This window comes from Pan troglodytes, chromosome 3, assembly GCF_028858775.2.
Source record: "Pan troglodytes isolate AG18354 chromosome 3, NHGRI_mPanTro3-v2.0_pri, whole genome shotgun sequence".
Classification (NCBI taxonomy): domain Eukaryota; kingdom Metazoa; phylum Chordata; class Mammalia; order Primates; family Hominidae; genus Pan; species Pan troglodytes.
The window spans coordinates 3774742-3799980 of NC_072401.2; the positions used below are offsets into that span (position 1 = coordinate 3774742).

At 47.5% G+C, this 25239-nt stretch overlaps 1 protein-coding gene across 11 annotated transcripts in view; it reads left to right on the forward strand.

Moving 5' to 3' along the window:
- RGS12 (regulator of G protein signaling 12) overlaps positions 1-25239 on the forward strand; it is a 149432-nt gene that overhangs the window by 88065 nt on the left and 36128 nt on the right. For 8 of the 11 annotated variants that reach the window (XM_063808595.1, XM_009447270.5, XM_009447272.4 and 5 more), the window contains one exon: positions 5849-5870. The exons of 2 other annotated variants lie outside the window; for them this stretch is intronic. In XM_063808595.1, coding sequence (XP_063664665.1) covers positions 5849-5870 — 22 coding nt within the window. Of the gene's footprint in view, positions 1-5088; positions 5148-5848; positions 5871-25239 lie in introns of those variants that run through there. One more of the 11 variants, XM_009447273.5, reaches the window with a different exon arrangement.

Below are 25239 nucleotides of genomic sequence, written 5' to 3' on the forward strand. Positions count from 1 at the left end.
CAGAGGTTCTGCACGAGGGCCCCACCCCTGCAGCTAACTTCTACTTGGACATCCAGGCATTTCCATGCATCCTCTGAAATCTAGGCAGAGGTTCCCAAACCTCAATTCTTGACTTCTTTGCCCAATACCACATGTAAGCTGCCAAGGCTTGAGGCTTTCACCCTCTGAAGCAATGGCCTGAGCTCTACGTTAGCCCCTTTTATCCATGGCTGGAGCTGAAGCAGCTGGGATTCAGGGCACCATGTCCTGAGGTTGCATAGAGCAGGGAGGCCTTGGGTCCAGCCCAGGAAACAATTTTTCCCTCCTAGGCCTCCAGGCCTGTGATGAGAGGGGCTGCCCCAAAGGTCTCTGATGTGCCCTGGAGACATTTTCATCATTGTCTTAGTGATTAACATTTGGCTCCTTATTACTTATGCAAATTTATGCAGCAGGCTTGAATTTCTCCCCAGAAAATTTTTTCTTCTTTTCTATCACATCATCAGGCTGCAAATTTTTCAAACTTTTATGTTCTGCTTCCTCTTGAATGCTTTGCTGCTTAGAAATTTCTTCTGCATGACACCCTAAATCATCTCTCTTAAGTTCAAAGTTCCGCAGATATCTAGGGCAGGGACAAAGTGCTATCAGTCTCTTTGCTAAAGCATAGCAGGAGTGACCATTACTCTACTTCCCAACAAGTTCCTCATCTCTGTCTGAGACCATCTCAGCCTGGACTTCGTTGTCCGTATCACTGTCAGCATTTTGGTCAAAGCCATTCAACAGATCTCTAGGAAGTTCAAACTTCCACACATATTTCTGTCTTCTTCTGAGCCCTCCAAACAGTTCCAACCTCTGCCTGTTACCCAGTTCCAAAGTCACTTGCACATTTTCAGGTATCTTTACGGCAGCACCCTACTTCTGGTAGCAATTTACTATATTAGTCTGTTATCATGCTGCTGTGAAGAAATACCTGGGACTGGGTAATTTATAAAGGAAATGGGTTTAATTGACTCACAGTTCCACATGGCTAGGGAGGCCTCCGGGAACTTACAATCATGGCAGAAGGGAAAGCAAACACGTCCTTCTTCACATGGTGGCAGTAGAGAGAAGTGCTGAGCAAAAGAGGGACTAACCCCTTATAAAACCGTCATATCTTGTGAGAACTCACTATCACAACAGCATGAGGGTAACTGTTCCCATGATTCAGTTACCTCCCACTGGGTGCCTCCCACAACACGGGATTATTGGAACTACAAGATGAGATTTTGGTGGGGACACAACAAAACCATATCACCTGGACATCAAACTGCTGTCCTTCAAGTTTTCATACTTTCAGAGAAATTGGTCATGACTTTTCCTGACAAGATTACTTAATTTGCAAAGAGATCATTTATAATTACCATGAATCTTACTGCTTTTGTTTAATGAATATACCTGGGAGTGAGAGAGCTGTGCACTGTGTAAACTGAGGTCCAGCCACCTGTATGTGAAGGCCAGAGGCTTCCCTGCCAGCACCCAGCACCGCTTTGTACACCACAAAGTTTTATTTGTCAAAAAATAGTCGTAACATCACCATTCAAGGGCGGTTGACTGCTGTTAGCTTTGGATATTGTTCCTTTGTGGCTAGTTATGTCTTTTCAGTATTTAAGAGTGTATTTTCACAGATCTTACATTTTAAAGAAAATTTTACATATTTGTGATTATACCATGAAATCATTTTGCATTATTTTTTCCACTTGCATTGATGACATAACTTCTAAAAGTTCTTGTCAGAGATATAATGTCCCTTTTTGAAATGAAGAAAGGAACCGCAAGGTGCCCTCTCCTTCCCTGCCCTTCCTGATGCTGAGACAAGCCCTCAGTCACTCTGCCTCCTCCTCAGCTCCACTCCTGAGCACAGGCAAGCCCAGCCGTGGCCTGGAAGCGACACTGATGATTAGTATATCTGTGCTGAGTGCCAACTGGATGCTGTGCTGAGCCACTGTGGTGGGTGTCTTGATTCCTGTGACCACCTTGGGAGATCAACATCATGGGATCCACTGAAAAGTCTTGCTGGCTTGCATTAGTCCTGCTCACAGCACCATTTGTAGGTGACGGTCTTCAGGAGTTCTCCACAGTCGTTTTTGAATCTCAGATCCTGAGGAGACCACCTCAGTTCTCTGCTGCTGTCTCTCACTCCTCCTTATTTTCTCTGCCCATCCCTCTGTACTGTGGTCAGTGTGATTGTTTTCAGTTCCATCTTCCAGTTCCCAAATCCTCTCTTCAACTGCCTAATCTATGTTTAGCCTTCCTATTGAATCTTTACTTACTGTATTTTCACTGTCAGACATTCCATATGGTTCTGTTTCCGACCTGCACTGTGCTCATGTTCTGCTTCAGCCTTTGTTTCTCGACAGCTTCACAGATGGTTACTCAATGCTCTGCATTAGATTGTTCCCGTGTCTGAGACTCTGCTCATTGTTGTCTCTGCTGATACCCACTCATGCTGGGCTTCTCCTTGGGTTTTTCATAGTGAACTCATATTCGAGTGGGCTCACTATCTGGAACTCCTGAGGGCCCCTGTTGGGCTGTTTTCTTTCTGGAAGGATTTGCATTAATATATGTGGCTTCCAGGAGTGTTGCACCTAGGACAACACTACTCCCTGAGGGCCATGGCTGAGCTGGATGGAGGATCTCAGGTTGAGGGGACAACCGTGCTGTGGCTGAGGCTCACTGCGGGCTACCCGGCCCTAGTGGCATTGGCATTTTCTAACTGCTTCCCCCTCTATTCCTTCCTCGTCTCTTTTCAGGGATTTCCCTTTACTCTTTTTGGAGTAGCGGTATATTAAAAAGCATGTTTGGGTGGGGTATGGAGGCTCACACCTGTAATCCTAGCACTTTGGGAGGTCAAGGTGGGAGGATTGCTTGAGGCCAGGAATTCAAGACCAGCCTGGGCAACAGAATGAGACCCCATCTCTACAAAAAATACACAAAGTAGCTGAGCATGTTGGTGAACTCCTGGAGCCCAGCTACTTAGGAGGCTGACATGGGAGGATTGCTCAAACCCAGGAGGATTGAGGCTGCAATGAGCCATCATTATGCCACTGTACTCTATCCTGGTGACAGAGCGAGACTGTCAAAAAAAAAAAAAAAGTATGTGTATCTCTCTACTGTCTTTAAAATAAATTTTTCCATAAATTTAAAACTGTTTGAAAAGGTAAAGTTTACTTTTAAAACAGCTCTACACTTTACCTGCATCCGTGCACTGTCTTAGAGCCTCCCAGAGGCTCTGGTCTAGCCCTACGTGCCCGCAGCCTGTGCCCATCACAGGAGCAGCGATGGCCCATGCCCATCTTCTTTGGCCTCTCAGTGGGCATCACACACTCCCTGGCCACCTTCTCCTTCAGTCTGTTTGGCCTCTGGGACACTCCTCTCTCCTGGTTCTCAAGTTTCAGCTAATTTGGGGGATGTAAATGCTGCGTGTATAGAGGTTTTCTAGAGCACTTTGTTCGGCCTGCCAGATTCTGAGAATTGAATTTTACTCATGAGCGTGACATGAAGTGAAACACCTCCTTCATATTTATGAAGTTTACATTTTATGATTTATCTTTCAGATCTTATTGACAGCATTTCTGATTTTGTGTATGGCCTTGTGGATTTTCTTCTCATAATCTCAAAGGTATAGATTGCCTGTGATATTATTTATTTATTTTAAGACGGAGTCTCACTCTCTCACCCAGGCTGGAGTGTAGTGGCACGATCTCGGCTCATTGCAACCTCCACCTCCCGGGTTCAAGCGATTCTCCTGCCTCAGCCTCCCGAGTAGCTGGGATTATAGGCATCCGCTTCCACGCCCGGCTAATTTTTATATTTTAGTAGAGACGAGGTCTCATCATGTTGACCAGGCTGGTCTCGAACTCCTGACCTCAGGTGATCCACTCACCTCAGCTTCCCAAAGTGCTGGGATTACAGGTGTGAGCCACTGCGCCCAGCCTTCCTGTGATATTATTTAGATTGCGACATGATTGTGGATGATTTATTGCGGGCATGGAAGGAATGACAGCCTTCCAAAATGTGTATGTCAGCATCTGTGACGTGGCTGCCCCAGAGCCTCTGATAAAAACCAGTCCCTGCGGCTGAGGGCCAAGGGCCACATGTTGGCTTGAGGGGTGTGTGCTCTTTCCCCTTCCTGGCCAATGAGAGGACAGTGAAGAGGTGGATGCAGACTGCTGTGTGTTTTCACTACTGGGAAGTGGGTCGGGGGGCAGGACCCTCCGAAGCTGGCCCCAGGTGGTCTCACACAGTGCCTGTCAGGGGGCTTACTTTGGGTGCCAGAGGACAGACTCTGCGGGGGAGGAGGATGCGCGTAGCTGGTGTAGGTCGCAGGGCCAGGGCTGGCAGTGGACCCCGGATGCCCAGGCTGTGTCGGGGCATGGTTGCCCTTGCCGGCAGGCTGGGAGGCAGGGCTGGGGCCCTGTGCCGAGGTTGGGGTGGTCAGACAGGATGTGCAGAATTCCAGTGGGTGTGCTGCTCGTGTTAAAACTCATACAGTGTGTGTCCTGGAGGGCCACACGGTAGGGGCAGCAGCTGGAAGCCCTGGCTCCTTTTCCTTGGTCCCCTCCCCCTTGGGAGGTTCCTCTGGGCCTCACTTGTTTGGACTTCGGCGTGGGGGGGTCTTAAAGCCCCAGTGACCTCCACTTCTCGGGAGTGGCCAGGAGGTACCAGGTTGCCCATCACGGCAGCACCTTCTCGTTTGCTCCCCTGGCCCTGGCAGCCCTCGCCTTGGCAGAGAGGAGGACAGAAGTGGGTCCTTGCCAGGCCGTCTGGGAGGTCCCCGCAGGAAGGGGTTCCTGCCTAGATAGCAGCAGAGTGTCCGCCCAGGGATCAGATCAAACACGGGTTTGTCCAGCCTCTGGAGCTCCATTCTGCTCACCCCCTCTCACTTCCTGGCATCCGTGTCCCCTGGTGAGCCCGCCTCTTCTGATTCCTCTCCTTCCTGGGCTGAGTCCTGGGCTTGTCCCGCACCTGCCTGACGGCTCCGCGCCCTGGGCCCTTCCTGCCAGTGCAGTGCCAGGTCGCCCTGATCAGGGCTCCCGTTGGGGCCGCCGTGGCTTCCTGTTCTTTTCGGCTTCCTCCTGGCTCAGCTGACTGTCTCGAGTTCTCGGCCTCCTCCTGGTCACGCTGGCCTTCCGGTACCGCCTGCCACCCCTCCTTCATAACTTGACTTGTTTGTTCTTGTCCCTGGTGCCTTTAAGCCAGCCACCCTGCTCTCCTCCAGCCCCTTCCACTGTTCCAAGCCCCTTCCTCAGAGGCGTCTCCCCAACCCTCCTGCTGGTGGCCGCTCTTGCACTGCTTGGGTGGGCGGGCACCAGATCCGGGGCTTGGCTCTGGGCTTGACTCCTCTGCTGCCACCCCGAGTGGTCATTGCGCCTCTCTAGGCCCCGTTCCACCCCTGTGGGAGGGCAGTGATGCTGGAGAGCGTGAGGGGCAGCGAGTATGGCCCTGGGTGGCGTCACGGCACGTGGGCACTGAGCGGGCTGTTGGTGGCTGCCCCCAGTGTGTGTGTAACTTACAGGGCATGATGCTACTGAAGTTTGTGAAGTTGGTTTCATTGACGCTGTTACTAAGACTGTAATGTCAGACATGTTGGGATCTGTTCTTTTCACATGAAAAGGATGACTTCCTCTTGTTAGGTGTCACCTAGTTTGGGCGGAGTGGGAGCCGTGGCTCTTGACTCATTGGGCCGCCTGGCTTTCCCGGGACACCTCCACCTGGAGAGTGCCTCTGCGAACCTCCCAGAGTCTGCCCCTTGTGTTCCTCAGATGGACTTTTCGTTTCCTGGAGTTTTGTCATGAGGCTTAATTAACTCATGTCTCTCTCTCTTTTCTTTCAGTCTGCAACTGTGTCTGATGGCGGTAAGTCACAATTTCTGATGTATATATTTTTTATTTTTCATAAAGTTTTCAAATTGTGAAAGTGTATTTGCCATTTGATGCCCTCAGGAAAGACGGGTTGTTTGCCTTTCCCTGTCTCCTTGTGGGCGGGTTCTAGGTGAGTTAATTCTGGGGGCGCTTTCTGTGACACCCAGGTGGCCTCGGCGTGTGTTTTGGAAGCTGTTTGTTAAGAGAACTGCCATGGCCCTGAACACCAGTGTGATAGAGCGCTGTGTGTCTGAGGAGTGCACCCACCCGCCTGCCTGTGTCTGACAAGTTAAAACGTGTTTTTGCTCTTCCCTTGTTGTATAACCAGCTTTTAAACCAGCAAGTTAAGATTTCAAAGTGCTTTCTGAATTTGAGCAATTCAGGAAATTTGGGTGAGACCCAGAATTTTCTCAGGAAAAGTATAATAGACGAATTGAGAGTGTGGGATGAAGAGGAATCAAAAACTTACTTTCTGTGTTTAAAGAATTTTGTGCACAGGGATTCTTTTCATGGACTGATTGAAAAGGGAGTAGGCAGGAATGTCTTATTTCACTGAAGATTTCTCTGATGTCATCCTTATCATTTTGGTTCAATGATTTAAAAAAACCTCTCCAAAGTAAGGAGAGTTCCTCCGAAATATTCCTCTTTTCTTCTAACACTCACGACAGTCCGCAGGCTCTCGGGTTTCATTGTCACCTCACGCTTTTGTCCCCACTTCTGTCCCTGAGAGCTGGAATAGGTGCACCTGGCATCGCTGTGGGCCAGGGATGGGCTGAGGCACAGGCTGTGCCGCAGAAGCTGCCCAGGGGCCGGTGGGTTTGAGGTGCCACTGTATTTGTGCGTTAAAGAGAAACCAAATGTCGTTCTCTCACTTTCTGTGGTCCTGCAGCTGCTGGCCTCAGTCCTCGGCCTCAGAAAGGGCTGCTGTCCCCAGGTAGGCAGACAGAGCTCAGAGCCCTTGCAGGCCAGCCACTCTGTGGGAAGGCCAGGAGGACCCCAGGTGGGCGGACAGAGCTCAGAGCCCTTGTGGGCCAGCCGCCCTGTAGGAGGAGGAGCATATCTTGGGTTACACACGCACTGGCACCTGAAGCCGAGACCAGAGGGATCCCGACACTCGTGTGGTGGAGATGTGTTTTGTAGAATAAAAGGAATTCTATTTCCTATTTTATGTACAATGAAAATCATGTCATTTAATCAGTCTTAAGGTGGAGGGAGGATAAACTTCCTTAATGAAAAGAAACAGGACCTGGAACCAAATCCAGGATAAAGTGACTGGTGTTTTGAATGATCTGTTCATGCTTTCTCTTTCTGCCGTGTTCTCGCTTCTCCTTTCGGGCAGAAGACATTCATTTCTTGCAGGCAATTTATACATGAAAGATTTGCCTAATATGTTTAGTTTCACCATATATAATAAGTTTTATTTGCCTCCAAAAGATTGCTTCTGTCAGCAATAGATGCAGGAACCCAGAGTTGTATTATGTGTCCATTTCACAGTTGTTTAAAAACCTGCACCTCCCAAGGGTGGGAAGTCTCTAGCTCCTCGCCGCGCTGGCTCTGTGTGTCCCTCTGAGGAAGTGTGTCCTGGCTCCTCGCCGCGCTGGCTCTGTGTGTCCCTCTGAGGAAGTGTGTCCTGGCCACGCGGAGATCCCCTGGTGCTAGGGCTTTCCACCCCCTGCTCCTCCTTCTCTTCCCAGTGTCAGACCCTGGGGCCACTGGGACAGGCCCGTCCCTCCATGGAGAGCCCCAGTCACAGAGGAGGAGACGGGAGGGAGGAGGAGACGGGAGGGAGGAGACAGTCATCAGCACACCCTGAATTTCAGGAACCGCAGTGGGCGGGCTGGATGTTTATTTAGTTCCTTTTTGTGTTTTTGTTATTTTTCCATCTTCAGTTTCTTTGCTTATAAGAGTAAAAAGAGCCAGTTATCTTGTTTAATGTGCACATGAGCTCTAGATCGGTGTCACATTCTGCTGTTGTTAGATGTAGGGCACCGAGGCAGAGTGGGGAGATCCAGCAGCTCACAGTAGTCTGCAGGTGAGGTGGCCAGACTCAGGCCTGTAGGGGAAAGCCCTGGCTGAGAGGCCCCTCCACCCTGGCTCCCACCCACCGCCCAGCCCTGGGCCTCCACACGCCCAGCCCCATGGTCCTGGAGAGTCCCCCGCTCCAGCCCTGGACCCTCCAGCGCCTGCAGCCCCTGCTGCCCCTTCTGGTGCCTCAGGCAGAAAGAGGCCCCCTCCTCCACACCCTGCCCTCCACGGCAGTGACAGGAGCCTGGGCGGGGTGGGGGTGGGGTGGTCCCAGGGAAACTCTGGCTGTGTTTCCACACAGAGATCTTTTTATAGGCTGTGGTCAATGGGAGACTCAGTGCACTGAGGTGGGCCTGGGAACTCCAGCACCCCAGTGTTTTTATGGGAAAAATGCTCCCCGAGTTCCAAGGAGGGACTGAGGAGTTGGCTTGGGGAGCAATCTGCTCAGCTGGGCTGTCTCTGCCTGGTCATCCTGTCTAGTTTTGGTGATTAATAGATCACTCACTTAGAAATATTTTGTGTTCAACGAGCCGTGCCAGTGAGAGAGTTCGTGTTCATGCCACGGTTTCATTCTGTGACGCGTATCGTGCTTTTATAGCTTAGGCTCTCGCTGGAGAGTTTTAGTTTTGTGGCTCGGTTTTAAGGAAGTTGGACTATGCTATTTTGGCAATCTTTGTCAAGTTGGAATGTGTTTTTTCACTTTTTCAGAAGAAAGGGGCTGATAATGGCCACCCGTTTGTAGCCAAAGAGTGCCCTCGGGAAAAAGGGTTACAGCTGGTCTCTGGGGGGCACGGCAGGGCTGTGGGTGGGGGCAGGGAGCAGATTCCAGCTGGAGAGAAGGAAGCACATTCTAGCATTATAGAGAGGCTTAGCAGGGGAATGGTCTGCCTTGTGGGAAGTTGTTCAGACAGAAGTGTGAGGTCGAGCTGGAGGGAGATGGGGCGTTGTGAAGAAATGAGAAAAGGAAGGCGCCCGGTTGCTCCTGGAAAAAGGAACCTCTCACCTCTCCTGGTCTGTCTGCACGGAGCCGGAGCCGCGGCCGCACAGAAGCCCGTTCTTGTGCCTTCCTCCGTTGGTCAAGCTCTGTGCCAAGAGGCCTGCCAGAATCCCCTCACCCACTGCAGCCTCCACAGGTGGATGTTCCCGCTGTGACCACCTCACCTTCTGAAGTCGGGGCGTGGAGACTATCGGGGAGCTCCCAGAGCGCCCACCTCCTCCTGCGTACGGCGTCTGTGCCAGCAGGAAAGCCGGGGAACTGTGCGGCTCTGGCTTTGGGGGACGGTGGCAGGTCCACATGACACTCCACATACATGACCCCGGTGCTCCAGCTGCGTCGCAAACACTCCGTTCTCGCAGCCTCACCCTGGGGACCCCCGACACGTACTAGTCCCAGTCCTCCATCCCCATGTCCTCCTCATGCCTTGTGCCTCAGCTCTGCCCTGACCCCACTCTGTCCACTCAGCTGCCCCCTACTCGTCCTCCATGCAGACCTCAGTCTTGGCCCTGTCTCTGCAGCCATCCTCCCGCTCCCTTCTCCTGAACGCTGGTGGTTGCCCCCACAGCAGCAGCAGTGATCTGCCCAGCCCCTGCACTGGACCCCTCCACCAGCTCAGAGCCCCTGTTCCCCCAGCCATCCTGCGTCCCACCCTGGTCTCCAATGGTGCCTCAGGCACATGCGGTTTCCCTCTTCCCATCCTGACCACCTGCCCCCATCCTGAGCGATGGCCACTGTCAATTTCCTGCCCGTGCTAGGGGCAGCTTCCATCATTTTAATTATTCATCTGTGTTGGTGCTTTTGTCCCCCCAGCTGGTGTGACCTCCACGTGGCAGGTCAGAGTTGTCCCGGCACCCGGCACAGCGGCTGGCACGAGAGCTGTCTGTTGAGTGAATGATCGGGTGTTCAGCAGACATCAGCCAGAGCGTCAGGGCGAGGCTTGGGCGGGGACAGTGGCTTTCAGTGATTTTCCTTTTAGTCGTGAAACCTTCTCAAAAAGCACACACAAGCACAGAAGCAGAAACTCCTGTGTGACTGGTGTTGCGGGGTGGACCCACTGCCGCCGCCTCCTCCTGGGCTGCTCTGCGCGCCCGCCAGGCTCTTCCAGTGCCTTCACCCACCACGCGGGCCTTTGGAGCTCAGACCTGGCCATGGCGGAAGATTCGGGCTCCACCTGCAGCTCCACAGCTGACAGGCCGATCTCTTGGGGCAAGTCACTTTCTCTCTCCTAGCCTTGTGTCTTCATCTCGCCGGTCCTTGTTAGCGAACAGGCACTGAGGCCTGGGGAGCTGTCACAAACGGCTGCCTGATGGGGGAGGGTTACCGTAATTGCCGGATTAACTTGGGGGACTTTAAACTGCATTCCTCTTTAAAATATAAAGTATAATTGTTGATATTTTTGGCAAATGCCAAAATTTGTATTCTATACAATTTTGAAAGAGAAAGGGAAAGCTTGAGAGTAGAACCATCAGTACTTACATAGAATTAGTTGAAAAATTTACATTTTCCTCATCAGAAAAACAGTGCAGCCTAACTGCACATTTTCCAAAAATGTTTGCTAAATAGCAGAAACAGAATGTGAATTTGTAATGCGCTATTGTGGGAGTGGTGGTTTTAACCAGAACCCTTTACTTGATTTAATATGTCACATTCTTTTGGTTTGCTTTTGGACTTCAAAATGATGCTCAGAATCACAGTGTATTTGTAGGGTGTGGAATACCGTATTAGTATTTGTAAACAGGAGTCAGACTGGAGATTTTCAGTTTTGGAAGTGTGGAGACTTGATTTCTGCCAGGATGCCTTCCGATGTACTTGTTTCTTTCCAATTCTACAGGATATTTGGAGAGTTTTTATTACTAGTTTTTAATATTGTGAAATTATTTTTTCAAGCAAACAAATTCAAAGGTAATAAAACCACTAACTGCATACCTATCTTCTGGAGTTAATAAGTGTGCTAGCCAGGGGGCCTGTGCCTGAGAATTGACTCAGGGCTGGGGCGACCACAGAAGCCCTTGGTGCCTCTGCGGCTGCATCCCCTCCCCAGAGGCCACACTTGGAAGCAGGCGCCACCCCTTCCCACTCCAAGGGAGTTTCTTAGTTAGATTCTTGGGGAAAGGATAAAACAAACGAAGAACTCCTCTCATGCAACCCTAGGCGCGAGAAGCAGTGTCCGCCCTGTTTGGTGGTCTGGAGGCCACGTCAGAGAGGGCTGCCTGGGGTGTTTGGGGGCCTCGTCAGAGAGGGCTGCCTGGGGTGTTTGGGGGCCTCGTCAGAGAGGGCTGCCTGGGGTGTTTGGGGGCCTCGTCAGAGAGGGCTGCCTGGGGTGTTTGGGGGCCTCGTCAGAGAGGGCTGCCTGGGGTGTTTGGGGGCCTCGTCAGAGAGGGCTGCCTGGGGTGTTTGGGGGCCTCGTCAGAGAGGGCTGCCTGGGGTGTTTGGGGGCCTCGTCAGAGAGGGCTGCCTGGGGTGTTTGGGGGCCTCGTCAGAGAGGGCTGCCTGGGGTGTTTGGGGGCCTCGTCAGAGAGGGCTGCCTGGGGTGTTTGGGGGCGTCAGAGAGGGCTGCCTGGGGTGTTTTGGGGCCTCGTCAGAGAGGGCTGCCTGGCGTGTTTGGGGGCCTCGTCAGAGAGGGCTGCCTGGGGTGTTTGGGGGCCTCGTCAGAGAGGGCTGCCTGGCGTGTTTGGGGGCCTCGTCAGAGAGGGCTGCCTGGGGTGTTTGGGGGCCTCGTCAGAGAGGGCTGCCTGGGGTGTTTGGGGGCCTCGTCAGAGAGGGCTGCCTGGGGTGTTTGGGGGCCTCGTCAGAGAGGGCTGCCTGGGGTGTTTGGGGGCCTCACCAGAGAGGGCTGCCTGGGGTGTTTGGGGGCGTCAGAGAGGGCTGCCTGGGGTGTTTGGGGGCCTCGTCAGAGAGGGCTGCCTGGGGTGTTTGGGGGCCTCGTCAGAGAGGGCTGCCTGGGGTGTTTGGGGGCCTCACCAGAGAGGGCTGCCTGGGGTGTTTGGGGGCGTCAGAGAGGGCTGCCTGGGGTGTTTGGGGGCCTCGTCAGAGAGGGCTGCCTGGGTGCTCCAGGGAAGCTCCTCCTGCTCAGCTTCTCGGTCTGGGAGGATGTTCACCTGCAAAACTCCACCAAGCCATATGCTCACAATCTGTGCACTTTTCTGTATATCTTCATAGTTGACTAAAATAATTAATCTTTTAAATTTCTGGAACTTTTAACCTAAGGACTTTCAAAATGGTCTGAAAACGTTAATAGATTTGCTCTCAGGAGAATATGTATGAAGTTTGCAGAAAGCAAGCATTATGTAGATTGGATTGAAAATCAGATTGGCCAAAATGATTTAAGGAAAAGGTCTAGAAGTAGATCCTGAGTGTGGGGAGAGCTCAAGGGCTTTTCTCAGGGACAGGACCTGTGCAGTTTTATGCAGCTGAGGAAGAGCCTTCCCCTACCCCCAGGCTAGATAGACTGTGGGAAGAGATCCCCTCTGGGCATACCACCTAACAGAAAGCTTTTAAGACTTTCTCCTTATTGTCGGTTTTCAGCAATTTGATGATGATGAGTCTCAGGTTGGTTTTTCTGTGTCTCTTGTGTTTGGGATTTGTTGGGGTTCAGGTATTTTTTTCATTGTTTCCCACTTTTGAGACTCTAATTATGCAAGCATGTTAGGCCACCTGGTTTTCCCTTCAGCTCATGCAGGCCGTTTCATGTTCAGGCTTCTGTGTCGCCTGCATGCTTGCCATTTCATTGTTTCTCTTGCTCTATCCTGCAGTTCACTGATCTGTCATTTTAGCGTCAGATATGCAGCTCATTCCCTCCTGTGATGGAATTCCTGCCGATCAGCCTGTCATCTCAGAGACTGTGTTTTCATCTTTAGCAGTTCCTTCTGTTTTTTTCATTTCTTTCTACTGATTCTCTTCACGCTTTGCTTTAAAACCCCAAAAATGTTGGCTGGGTGCAGTGGTTCATGCCTGTAATCCCAGCACTTTGGGAGGCTGAGGTGGGCGGATCGGCTGAGGTCAGGAGTTCAAGACCACCCCGGCCAACATGGTGAAACCCCCTGTCTAATAAAAATATAAAAATAGCTGGGCATGGTGGCAGATGCCTGTAATCCCAGCTACTCGGGAGGCTGAGGCAGGAGAATCTCTTGAACTCAGGAGGCAGAGGTTGTAGTGAGCTGAGATCGTGCCACTGCACTCCAGCCTGGGGGCAGAGTGAGACTGTCTCAAAACAAAAACAAAAAACCCCAAAATATTTGTATATTTATAAGACATGTAAAGCCCTTAGATGCCAGTGCTATCATCTCTGTCTTTCTGGGTCCCTTTATTGACTGACTTTTCTCCTGGTTATGGGTTACATTTTTCTGAGTATTCATTTGTCTGGCAGTTCTTGACTGAGTGCTGAATTTTGTTGCCTTCCTTTAAAAAATACAGAGGTTTGTAAAGCTACATTTGGGGACTCCTCTAAAAGCTGGGGATTCACCCAGAACTGGCTGGAACTCGGGAACCCCCTGACCCTGTGTGAGTTCTGGCAGCTGTTCCCGCCGCAGCCCCCGGCTGATCTTTGCCTGCCTCGTGGGGTCTCGGCTGTGCATGCACAGCTTAGAACTCAGCCACAGGTGGAGGCTCCTGTGAGGTCCCTGGGCACTTTCCCTGCTAGGTCTCTCCTGCACCTGCAGCTCCAGCCACCCTGGCCTTCCCCGATTCTGACCTGTCTCCTCAGCTCTGGACGGTGGTTCTACCTGGGCCCCACCTTGTGCTGTGGTTCATGGAGTGCCTCTGGGCAGACAGCTCTGGGTGGTCACAGGGCTCACCTCATTAATTTTTTCATCAGGAATTACACCCCTTCTGGTGACTGTGGTCCAATTTTGGGAACTGTTGCTTCGCATATTTTGCTTTTCTTTTTTCTGTCTTTTCCCGCACGTTCTGATGCTCTGCGTATTTTGTCTACTTATTCTACTGTCTGGCAGGAGGGGAAGGCCTGTCCCAGGTGCTCTGCCACAGCAGATAGAGTTCTGTGATATCATTTTTTTCACCTTACTTGTGGGATGTGGTCTGTAAAGTTCAGAACAAAACTCAGGTCATGACGGCACCTTGTACAAAGAGCTTCACTGATTTCCCAAAAGCTGCCTCACAACCCAGAAAGAGCAGGTTCTCCTCTCCCCAGGCCCGTCCCTGGAGCGTCTGAGGCCAGCACCATGCTGGGTCTATGGGGAAATGGCTGGAATTTGGGGAGGAAGCTGCCCAGCCCAGGTTGGACTTGGCCTGGCTGGCTCCCCAGGTGAGGTGCAGAGACCAAGCCTCTGCCCGGCCCCCAGAGCACCTGCGACTGACCCTTCCTGCCGGCATCTCTCTGAACGTGGTGCCCTTCCACGGCATTTCATCCGTCTGCTCCTTCAGCACGTCTTTTTTTTTTTTTTCTTTTTTGAGACAGAGTCTCGCTCTGTCGCCCAGGCTAGAGTACAGTGGTGCAATCTTGACTCACTACAACCTCTGCCTCTTGGGTTCAAGTGATTCTTGTGCCTCAGTCTCTCAAGTAGCTGGTATTGCAGATGTACACCACCACGCCTGGCTAATTTTTGTATTTTTAGTAGAGGTGGTGTTTCACCATGTTGCCCAGGCTGGTCTCGAACTCCTGACCTCAGGTGATAGACCCACCTTGGCCTCCCAAAGTGGTGGGATTACAGGCGTGAGCTACCATGCTCAGCCGAATATGTGAAATGTAAATAACAAATCTAGAAAGGAATGTAGGTAACAAATATCTAACGAGAATACTCTATTAGGAATTGCATTTTATATTAAATGATACTGCTGTAGAAAGGTGGCTGTATTCTGCTCACATTTCGTGACACTAAACACTTCAGATGCATTTTTGTTGCAATTGTTTTTCAAGTAATGAAAACTTTTTATTGAAGAATAGCGTACACGCTGAAAGGTACATACACCATCAATAAGCAATTTGAGAGATTTTCACAGAATGAACACATGTGTGTTATCAGCACTCAGACCAAGAGACAGAACATTACCAGCAGCCCAGGCGCCCCTGCAGGCCCTCAGTCACCAGCTCCGGAAGGGACCTCTCACCCGACGGCTGTTGCCTGTTTTCAAACTTAAAAAAAAAAAAAAAAGAAGACTGACTGGGCACAGTGGTTCACATCTGTAATCCCAGCACTTTGGGAGGCTGAGACAGGTGGATTCCTTGAGGCCAAGAGTTCAAGACCAGCCTGGCCAATATGGCAAAACCCCGTCTCTACCAAAAATACAAAAAAAATAAATAAATAAAAATAAAATTAGCTGGATGTGGTGGCGCATGCCTGTAATCCCAGCTACTAGGGTAGCTGAGGCAGGAGAATCTCTTGAACCTGGGAGGTGAAGGTTATAGTAGGCAGAGGTTGCAGTGAGCAGAGTTTGCACCACTGCACTCCAGCCTGGGTAACAGAGTGAGAGTCCATCTAAAAAAAAAAAGGACTCAATGCAGTGTATGCTGTTTAGCGTCTAGCTTCCTTTATTTAACATAGGATGGTGCATTTTGCTCCTGTGAGTCTATCAGGAGCTGTTTACTCTCCTGGCTGTGGACTGTCCATGGTGCAAATATGGCATCGTTCCTCCATTCTTCTCTTGATGACATCGTGTTGGTTCTGACTTTTTCCCGTTACAGATGGTGCCATATAACATGCTTGTACAGGTCTTTTGGGTGGGCATCTGCATACATTTCTGCTCTGATAGGCTGGGGGTTTGTGTATATTCACCTATAGTAAATACTGCCAATTTCCAAATGATTTTTACAGTGTCCACATTGACCAGCAGTATATAAGAATTCTAGGTGTTCGACATCCTCTCAACACTTTCCCTGTAGCCACATACATAGGGCTTTAATTGTATTAATAGTTTTAGTTCTCAGTCCCCTGATGACTGTGAATTGGTCACCTTTTCATATATTTTTGGCCCTTTGAATATCTTATTTTGTGAAGTGCTTGTTCAAGACTTTTGCTTATTTTTCTGTTAGGTTATCTGCCTTTCCTTATTGATTTATAGAATATTTTAAAAATATATTCTGGAAATGATTTTATGGTGGATTTACGTATAGTTTTCCCTTAGTGTCTCTAGGGAATTGGTTCCAAGACCCCTTGAGGATACCAAAATCTGCAGATACTTGAGTCCCTGATATAAAATGGTGTAGCGTTTGCATATAACCTACCCATACCTTCCTGGGTACTTTAAATCATTTCTAGATTACTGATAACAGCTAATACAATGTAAATGGTATGTAAACAGTTGTTATACTATATTGTTTTTATTTGTATTTTTTGTTGTATTGTTATTTTTTTTCCATTAATTTTTTTTCCAAATATTTTCCATCCACAGTTGGTTGAATCTGTGGATGCAGAACTGTGGGTGAGGAGGGCTGGCTGTATTAGATATACCTTGTGTTTTGGATTTATGTGTTTATGATGGATTTATGTATGTAGTTAAGCCTTTCTATACCTTACCTGTTCATTCTCTTAGTGGTATCTTGTGATGACTGAAAGTTCTTAATATAATCCAGTTTATCATTTTTCCCCTTAGGGTAATGCTTATGTCCCTTTAGAGCAGGCTTTGCCCTTCCCAAGACCATGAAAGTAAATCTGTTTTGTTTTATCTTCAACATTTAAATCTCTGATTCATCTGGAATTGGTATTTTTGTCTATGGTGTGAGGTAGGGGTAAGATTCATTTTTTCTATGTGGTATTCAGTTGTCCCAGCTCCATGTAATGAAAAGACAATCCTTCCCAATAACTTGAAGCAACACCTGTATCAGGTAATCATATATTTGTGGGTCTGTTTCTGGCCTCTGTATTCTGTTCCATTGGTCTGTTTGTCTATCATTGGATCAGGACTTCATGTCGTAATTCTTGTCCCTGGCATTTGGATATCTAGTGCTATAGTCTTCATTTTGCTTGTCTTTAAGATTGCCTTGGTTATTCCTGGCCCTTGCATTTCCTTATATATTTTGGAGGCAATTTTCAAGTCACTGGCAGCTTTCCAGAGTCATCTTCACTTTTGTCCAAGCTGGTTGAGACATAGCATTTCTGGAATCTGTGTTGATGCTTTTCCTGGAAATGTTATCACAAGCCACATGCAGCCATTGACATTTGGACAATTGGGTTTTTTTTTTTAATTGCTGTAATTATACATATGTGATCTTCAATATGTAGTTACTCATTCTTGCTCTCAAAGTCTTGAGACCATTCCTGCCAGGAATAAATACTGAATCTGGCTTGGTTTGCCTTTAAAAAAACCATCTCTTCTGGATGAATGACCTCTATAAGTATCTAACACCAGCATTAATGGAGATGATTTCAGGCTAATGCATCACCCTCAAATAGACTCTTGCTCGAAAGAAGGTGAGGGAGCAGCCTGGGACACACAAGACCTTGCAAGGACTTGAGAAAAAAGGGACTGGTTGCATCAGAGAAGCCAGTGGGAAGCCCCTGTGTGCCTCTGGGTGCCGAGGTGGGCTGTGGTGGGATGCCACACTGGCTGCGATAGAAGAAGTAGGAGCTGTGCAAGTGCGTGGCCGGGCCAGAGCCCACCCTGTGGTCAGGATGGCCAAGCAGAGCTGAGACCTGACAGATGGGTGAGGATTAACCCTCATATGAGTTTGGGAAGACAGGAAGAACCAGGAAAAAGCTGAGATGGCAGCCAGGGGGTCGCGAGGAACCCAAGAGAGTAGTCGTGTGTGCACATGTCCATGGGAGGAGCAGTGGAACGACGTGAGAGGGGTCCCAAGACTACCTCAGGGTTTTGCCTCAGGCAGCTCGGAGGATGAGGGTGTTTGCAGAGATGGGGAAGACTAGGGTGGGAGGAGCAGATAGGGGGGTGATAACCAAGAATTCTGCTTTGGACATGGGATTTTTGAGATGTTTATTCAAAATCTATTGGAGATATTGTGTAGACAGTTGGATAAATGAGTACAGAATGCAGAAAAGTGGTTGGGCTTGAAAATAGAAATTTGGGAGTCATCAGCGTTTCAATGAAACTCATTGGCTTGATAAACTTGAGTAATTATAGATCATGCAGAAAAGGCGAGTCTCAAACCCATAAGACACATGGGAAACCAGAAGATGCTGAAGATGTGATTTGAGAGGCAATAGGACATAGAACAATTAAGAGTATGGCCTTTGGAGCCAAATTATTTAGGTTTACATCCTAATTCTGCTACTTCCTAGCTGTGAGTCTCATTTCTCTCATCTGTAAAATGGAATAATAGTAGGACCCGTTACTTACAGACTTCTTACGGAAAGTAAATGATTTAATATATGTGAAGCACATCGGACAATACCTGGTACATAATAAGGAGTTATATAAATGATAACTGCCATTATTTGTAATGGCATTTTAATTGCATTTTCAATATAATTGACCACTGGAAGTGAATAAAATTATTTAGAGGGACTGGGTAGAGAAAATAAGCCAGGAGGTCCTGAAGAAGCTTACAAGATCAACAAGAGAAAGAGCATCAGAGGAGAAAAACTCTCCACTTTGATTGTTAAAAACCCAATTTTAAAATAAGCGATGTTGAACCAGGCACGGTGGTGCACACCTATAATCCTAGCTGTGGATTATAGGGAATGCTTGGGAAGCTGAGGCAGGAGGCTCACTTGAGGCCAAAAGTTTGAGACCAGCCTGGGCAATATAGTTTGACTCCTTCTGAAAACAAACAAACAAACAAACAACAATAAGTGACAAAAGTTTGAAAACAACTAAATGAGAGGATATAACAAGCAATATTAAGAAAAAAGAGAAATGGCATAACAATATTAATATCAGACAAAGTGAAAAAGCAATAAAAAGAACAAAAAAGACAGTGTGCACCAAAAGTAGCATGAGATTTGCAGAGGAGAAGTAAATGGCACGGTATCAACATGGGTAAGTACTCCGAGGGGGAATTACTACACACCTTTTTCAGAAACCGAGACATCAAGCTGATAAAAAAAAAATAGTAAGATTACAAAGTATGTGAATGGAAAAATGAACAAATTAAATCTAACAGACACATAGAGAGCTTTGTACCAAATGGAAAATACACTTTTTTCCTAAAGTACGTGGAACATTTACTAAAGTTGTGGCATACAATATGCCACACATGCAGTTGCTACAAATTAAAAAAAATTATAGCATACAGAGAATAGCTCCTGACAGCAGTGTATTTGAATAGAAGTCGATCATAAAATGATAACAAAAAAGAATTCATACATTTTAAAGTTTAAAACCATACTTCTAAATAATCCATGGGTCAAGGAAGAAATTAAAATGGGAATTATCATACAGTTTAGAACCATTTATGGTTCTATACTACACACATCATCACCAGTAGAATATAATCAAAGTGATTTTCAGTGAAAAAATTGTAGCATTAAATGTATATATTAGAAAAAAGTTTGAAAATATAGGAAATAAGTTTTCAACAGAAGCAAGTAGGGAAAAAAGGAAATGCAAATTAAGGAAATGAAGATAAATGCAGAAATTATCAAAATAGAAAAAACCAAACAGTATACAACTAAAAGTATGAATAAAAGTATAATCAAGAAAAAGAGGGAGGCCAGGCACAGTGGCTTATGCCTGTAATCTCAGCACTTTGGGAGGCTGATGCAGGAGGATCACTTGGGCCCAGGAATTTGAGACCAGCCTGGACAAAACACCATCTCTACAAAAAAAGAAAAAGAGGAAGAGGACAAAGATAACATCAAGAATGAAAGACAGGTCCTAAGTACAGTTAGAGACTAAGAAGTAACACTATAGGACAATTCCATTAACAACTTTATACTGTACATTTGATTAACCGGACAATCTTTAGGAAAATATAAATGATCAAAGTTGGCCTAAGAAGAAGTAGAAACTGATTAGATAAATCAACATAGGCAAAAATGATTTGGAAGTCAAAGATCAAAACCCCCATAGGCACCATGCCCAAACCAATATACAGATGAGTATATCAGTCAGCTTAGGCTAAGTAATATTGCAATAACAAATAACACCAAAAATCCTGGTGGGTTTAACAAAGCAGAAGTTCATTTCTTACACTACATTACATGCCTACTGCAGTTTGGCTTTGTTTTTCTTCTAAGTGTTTTCCTCCAGGAGCCAGGCTATTGGAGCGCTTCCTAAGTGGGGCACTGCAGGCCTTGTGGCCGAGGGAAAAGACGGCAGGGCAGAATCAGGTCATGGCTCTCAGCCATACTGTTTCACATTCATTGGCCAAAGCATAACACATGGTTTGCCTGACGTCAGTACACAGGGCTTGAATGATCTTCCACAAGGGGGGGAACAAACATTTCCAACTTAATATTGTCTTTACACAGGGCATAGAAGATGGGAAGCTTCTCACCTCAGTTTGCAAGACTGGCATATTCCTGATACCAATATTGGAGAAAGATGGCACAGGAAAATTGAATTATTGGCCAGTTTCACTTATGAGTAAATATAGAAGTTTCTAAATAAAATATTAGCAAATCAAATCCACTAGCATTTTTTAATGCATCCTTGTGAAGTTTGGTTTACACAAGAAATGCAAAGATAGTTCACCATTAGGGAATTTTCCATTCATCCCACCGTTCATTCAATAGTGATTTTTGTGGGGCTCTCACTTTTCTTCAAAAAACTCTTCTAGGAACTAGGGATACATTGGTGAACAAAACAATGGATTGTGTTACATTAATAGATTAAAGGAGGAAAATCATATTATTACCACACTGGAGGCCAAAGGAGCATCTAATAGAATTACTGATAAAAAGCACTCATTCCTTTTTTAAAAAGTTATACTTAATAGAATACATGAATGTACTCTATTAATTATTATATATTATATATTCTATTAGTAATAGTATTAGTTTTAGTAATACTAACTACTAGCTAGTATTACTATTAGAATTAGTATTAGTAATACTAATTACTTATTAGTATTAGTATTAGTAATACTAATACTAATTAGTATTAGTAATACTCATTAGTATTAATAATTAGTAATAGAATATATATGATAATGAATAGAAAAAGCACTCATTCCTTTTTTACAAAGTTATACTTAATAGAATACATATAATAATAATTATACTATTAGTAATAGTATATATATTAGAAGAATTCCTATTAGAGCCAGGAATAGGCAAGGATGTTCTCTATCTCAGCAACTGTTTTAACATTGTATTGAGATTCTGGCCAGCACTACATGGCAAGAAAAAAATATTAAACTTGGGAAGAAAAAAGATAATCATCATTTACAAATAATATTATTATCTAACTATTATACAAAACCGAAAGCATAGCCCATGGCCAGGTCCAACTTTTAAACCTGGCAGAGTTCAGTGAGATCAACCCTGGCGGCTTTCCTAAGCAAAACACATGATTTCCGTGGGAGCATATGTATGTTGGTAAAAATGTTTTAAAAATTCGACAGACCAACACCAAATTAATAAGATGGATTATCTTTGGGGAGGGGGTATAGGACCAGAATTTTAGGTGATAAGCCCAATAGGGATTTTAGATTTATATTTACATTTTTTCAAGGAAGAAAATATTTTATGAATTATGCATTATAATGTCAGTTTATATCCCTTTCAGCCTGTAGTCTCTCATTAGCTGTTACTTGGGACAAGCAATCCACTTAGTCAGATGATGTTATTGGATGCCTAGGATGTGCCTCGCACTGTTTGTCACAGTGTTCCTTTCATGTCAGCATAGACGCATAGTTATTATCCCAGCTTTATAGGAAAGTTAAGTAACTCGTAAGTTACTTGGTGAGGAGGGGAGTTCTCACGCTGTCCCTGTGAAGTCCGAGCACGGTTTTTACTGCGGTTTTACAGCGGGGGGAGTGTCTTGCCCAGTGAGGAAGGAGCGGAGCTCTGAGTCAGATCCAAACAGTGTGACTCTGGAACCACGCCGTGAACCGGCACACTGTGGACTAGGTAACACCAGGCTGAGGATCCACCTCCTAGAATACAGCTTGCCATAGGGCAGACATCCTGTCAGCACCTGTGAATCGTGAGAAGGAGGCGGTGGCCTCATTTACCGCATGCTCACCTTAAACTTGCCCACCCGGTTTTAGGAAGAGAATGGGCAGAATGGCTGGGTTCCCCATGGAGGAGAGCCCTGCCTCAGCCTCGTCTCTTGCTGCGTAAAAGTCCAGGGCTTTGCAGAGCCTCTCCACAGTCAGCAAGGAGAAGCAGTCTCCAGAGGTGGCCCCCTGAGCCCCAGCTCCACCCCTGGGAAGGGGCCAGACCACAGGCAGCAGGCCCTGGAGCCCGTGAGCGCTGCCTACCTCCCTGGGCCAGTGGACATGGGACCAGCATGGTGACCAGATTTTTGGAACCCTGGTTTAGGACAAATGACTTTTTAAGTTTGATTGTTTGATATCAGAAGTTATATAAAAGGTACAAACATTGCATTATGCTTAGTTTTACATCTAACATATTATATTTATTATTAAAATTATGTGAAGTCATCACAGTCCCAGCAAATACCATTTATATGGCCACCATGGCTGAGAGCATCCGCCATCTGCCCCTGATGTGTAGAGTAGGCCTTTTTTCCGTGCCTTGTGTTACCTCTTTTTGGCTTATGGGGGTGGCCTCTAAATGTCACAAATCCTTTATGATTTTACACACTCAGACCCCTCCTCCTTCCCTGAAGCCTGGTCCTCTGGCCTCAGTCCTGCTGGGTAGGGTGCCCTTTCGTCGTCTCTATGCCTGGACTCTTTCAGTGGAAGCACAGGTCCCCAGGACTGTGTCTTCAGTTTTCTGTGTGGGTGGCCCCACCTTGGCTTGAGGGAAGGGTTTAGGACCACTTTTGAGTCTTCCTCATGAGGTCAGCATTTGGGGCCCCTGGGCTTCTGCATTGGGTGGCGTCCTCTGCGTTGGGTGGCGTCCTCTGCATTGGGTGGTGTCCTCTGGTGGGGCCAAGCCACAACCAGAAGGTCTGAACTTCCTGTGTGGCCACTGGCACAAGAATAGAAGAAGAATGTCTTTACAAAGTATAAATATTTTATTCATCAAAATGAAGTAAATCAGTTTCACAAAGGAATTAACCACTAAATGAGTAATGTGAAGTTTTTTCAGCTCAAGTAAGCATAATAAATGAAGTCAGTTAGGGTTGATCTTTGAAAAATGTTCTGTGTCTTTTCTTGGAGCATCCTGAGGGCTCCCTGTGGTCAGATGTGACCTCACCAACTACTTATGGTCATAGTTGGTAGCTCTAAGCCTAGAATCCTAAAAATTCAGAGTGACAAGTGACATAATTCACTCGTCTTTGCACATCGCCTAACACTTCCCACACTGACCTTCGCAGGAGCCGCTCTGCTCACTCGCATGGCCTCATGGGCTCTGGCAGCATTTCACCCCCGCCTGTTGGCATTTCACTCTCCAGAAGGACTTGGTGTCACTTCAGACGTAGAGAGTTTGTTTTGCTGGGCTCTGCCAGAATAGTTACAAATCACACGTTTCTAGTACTGACTCCAGGAAAGACCCAGAATTCAGATTTCTCCTGTTTGGGCCCACATTTCTTCTGGCCCTCTGAGGTAACGGGAAGTACACTATACCTCGAGGGGTCCGTGAGACCTGCCAGGCATGGCAGCTCCTCTGCAGGGCTGTGAGGTCTGGCTGTGGGGGCCAGACTCATGGTCAGCCCAGAAAGTGCTGCTGGGGATACCGGGACCTCACCATGAAGAATGTGGAGTCTGGGCCCAGCATAGTCACTGATGTCAGCCAAGGCAGGTCATGGAATGTTTTGGACCTCAGCAGCTTCATCTGTAAAATGGGCTGATTGACTGAGATCGATAGCACGTAAACACTTTTCTGAGGAGGTGCTATTCCAGATCCCTGTTTTCTAACCCTCAGCAGGCTCAGCTGTTGTGGCAGGCTTTTGTTGAGATGCAGAGCTGGGCCGGCCTCCGCAGCCTGTGCTGCTTAAAGCAGAGGGGGCCTGAGCCTACCCTACCTGTTCTTGCCCGACATGTCCTCCTTCCTCCGCAAGCCAGCCCCTCACAGGGATTCCCGTAAGATTTCTCTGGGAAGAAAGGCCTCATTGCTTTAAGTTTGAAAAGCATCTTCCAGTTGATAACTGGGGAATGAAATAGATACTCTGAGACCCAAAGGGGGCTATTGACATGGGGTGATGTGACAAAATTTGGATACAAAATTTCACACCCCAGTATGAGGCTGGGGTGAAGCTAAGGGAGTAAGGAGGGGGCTATGGGCTGTGGCAGCCCTCCCTGCACTACCACACTTCTGTGCAGAACTTAGGTTCCAGAATTCTAAATTAAACCTGGCCTTCCAGGTTGTTGGAGGGTAGCGAGATGGCATATAGCTTATTTAACAATGTGTTAGCCTTTGTTATAATTTTCCAGCATTTAGATATATGGTGTAAGCTCCTTCGTCTACACTTGCCCCAAGCCTTGCAAAGATTAGTTCTCTTCCATGAGAAAACCAAGGCACAGACGTGCTCAAGGCCATGTGATCAATCACATCATGGCAGCCAGAGACAGAAGGATTGTCCTGAGGCACAAGTCTCCACATGGGGATTTTCTGTGAAACTGAATTTTGCCGCTGTAGTGACCGCATGGTAGGTATCCACAAGGCCTGGCTGTTTAGAAAGGGAAACAAAATCACTTTGGTGATCAAGTGCAGGCTTTAAACAGTAGATGGTAGGATTTTAAGCTGGGCGAGTAAGTAGGTCTGTCTGTGCAGGGGTGTGGGTCAGTCGTTCTTAAGCTGCTTTCTGTTTGTGCCAGGCTTGAGCACAGGGACAAACACATCAGAGCTCATGGGAGCCAGTTCCCCACTGCCAGCAGGGAGTTACAGAGATGGAAGAGGAGGTGAGGATGTGCTCAGGGTGTTGGGTTGGCATTGGAGGCGTCAGTATGAACCGATGGCTTTCAATAGAGGGATGTGTGGATGGAGAGAGAGACATAGCAGTGTGTGCGTGTGCATCCACATTTCCCAGCTCTGTCCACCAGGGTGGGGCTGGAGGCAGGGAAACCCCAGTAGCAGTGAGCACCTGCATGTCCAGATTTTGGTGTCTAATACCTCTTTTCTGTAGAGGGTGTCAGGCTCTGTGGAGCAAAGACTAATTCCTGGGCTGGAGTGGGAAAAACACAGGATGAAGCTGGAGCTTCGCTTTTATTTTTTTTCACACCAGAAAATAAGGCAGTGCTTAAGGCATGATGAGGACACATGAGCAGGATACAGGTGCCAGCCTGAAGGAGGGACTGAGCTTCCAAAAAAGAAAGGTATTCATGGGGTATGAGCCATGGACTAAAATAAAAACCCAGCAAGTGCACACTAACACAGATAAATGGCTTTGTAGTAACAGGAGGGGGGCTCTTAGAGC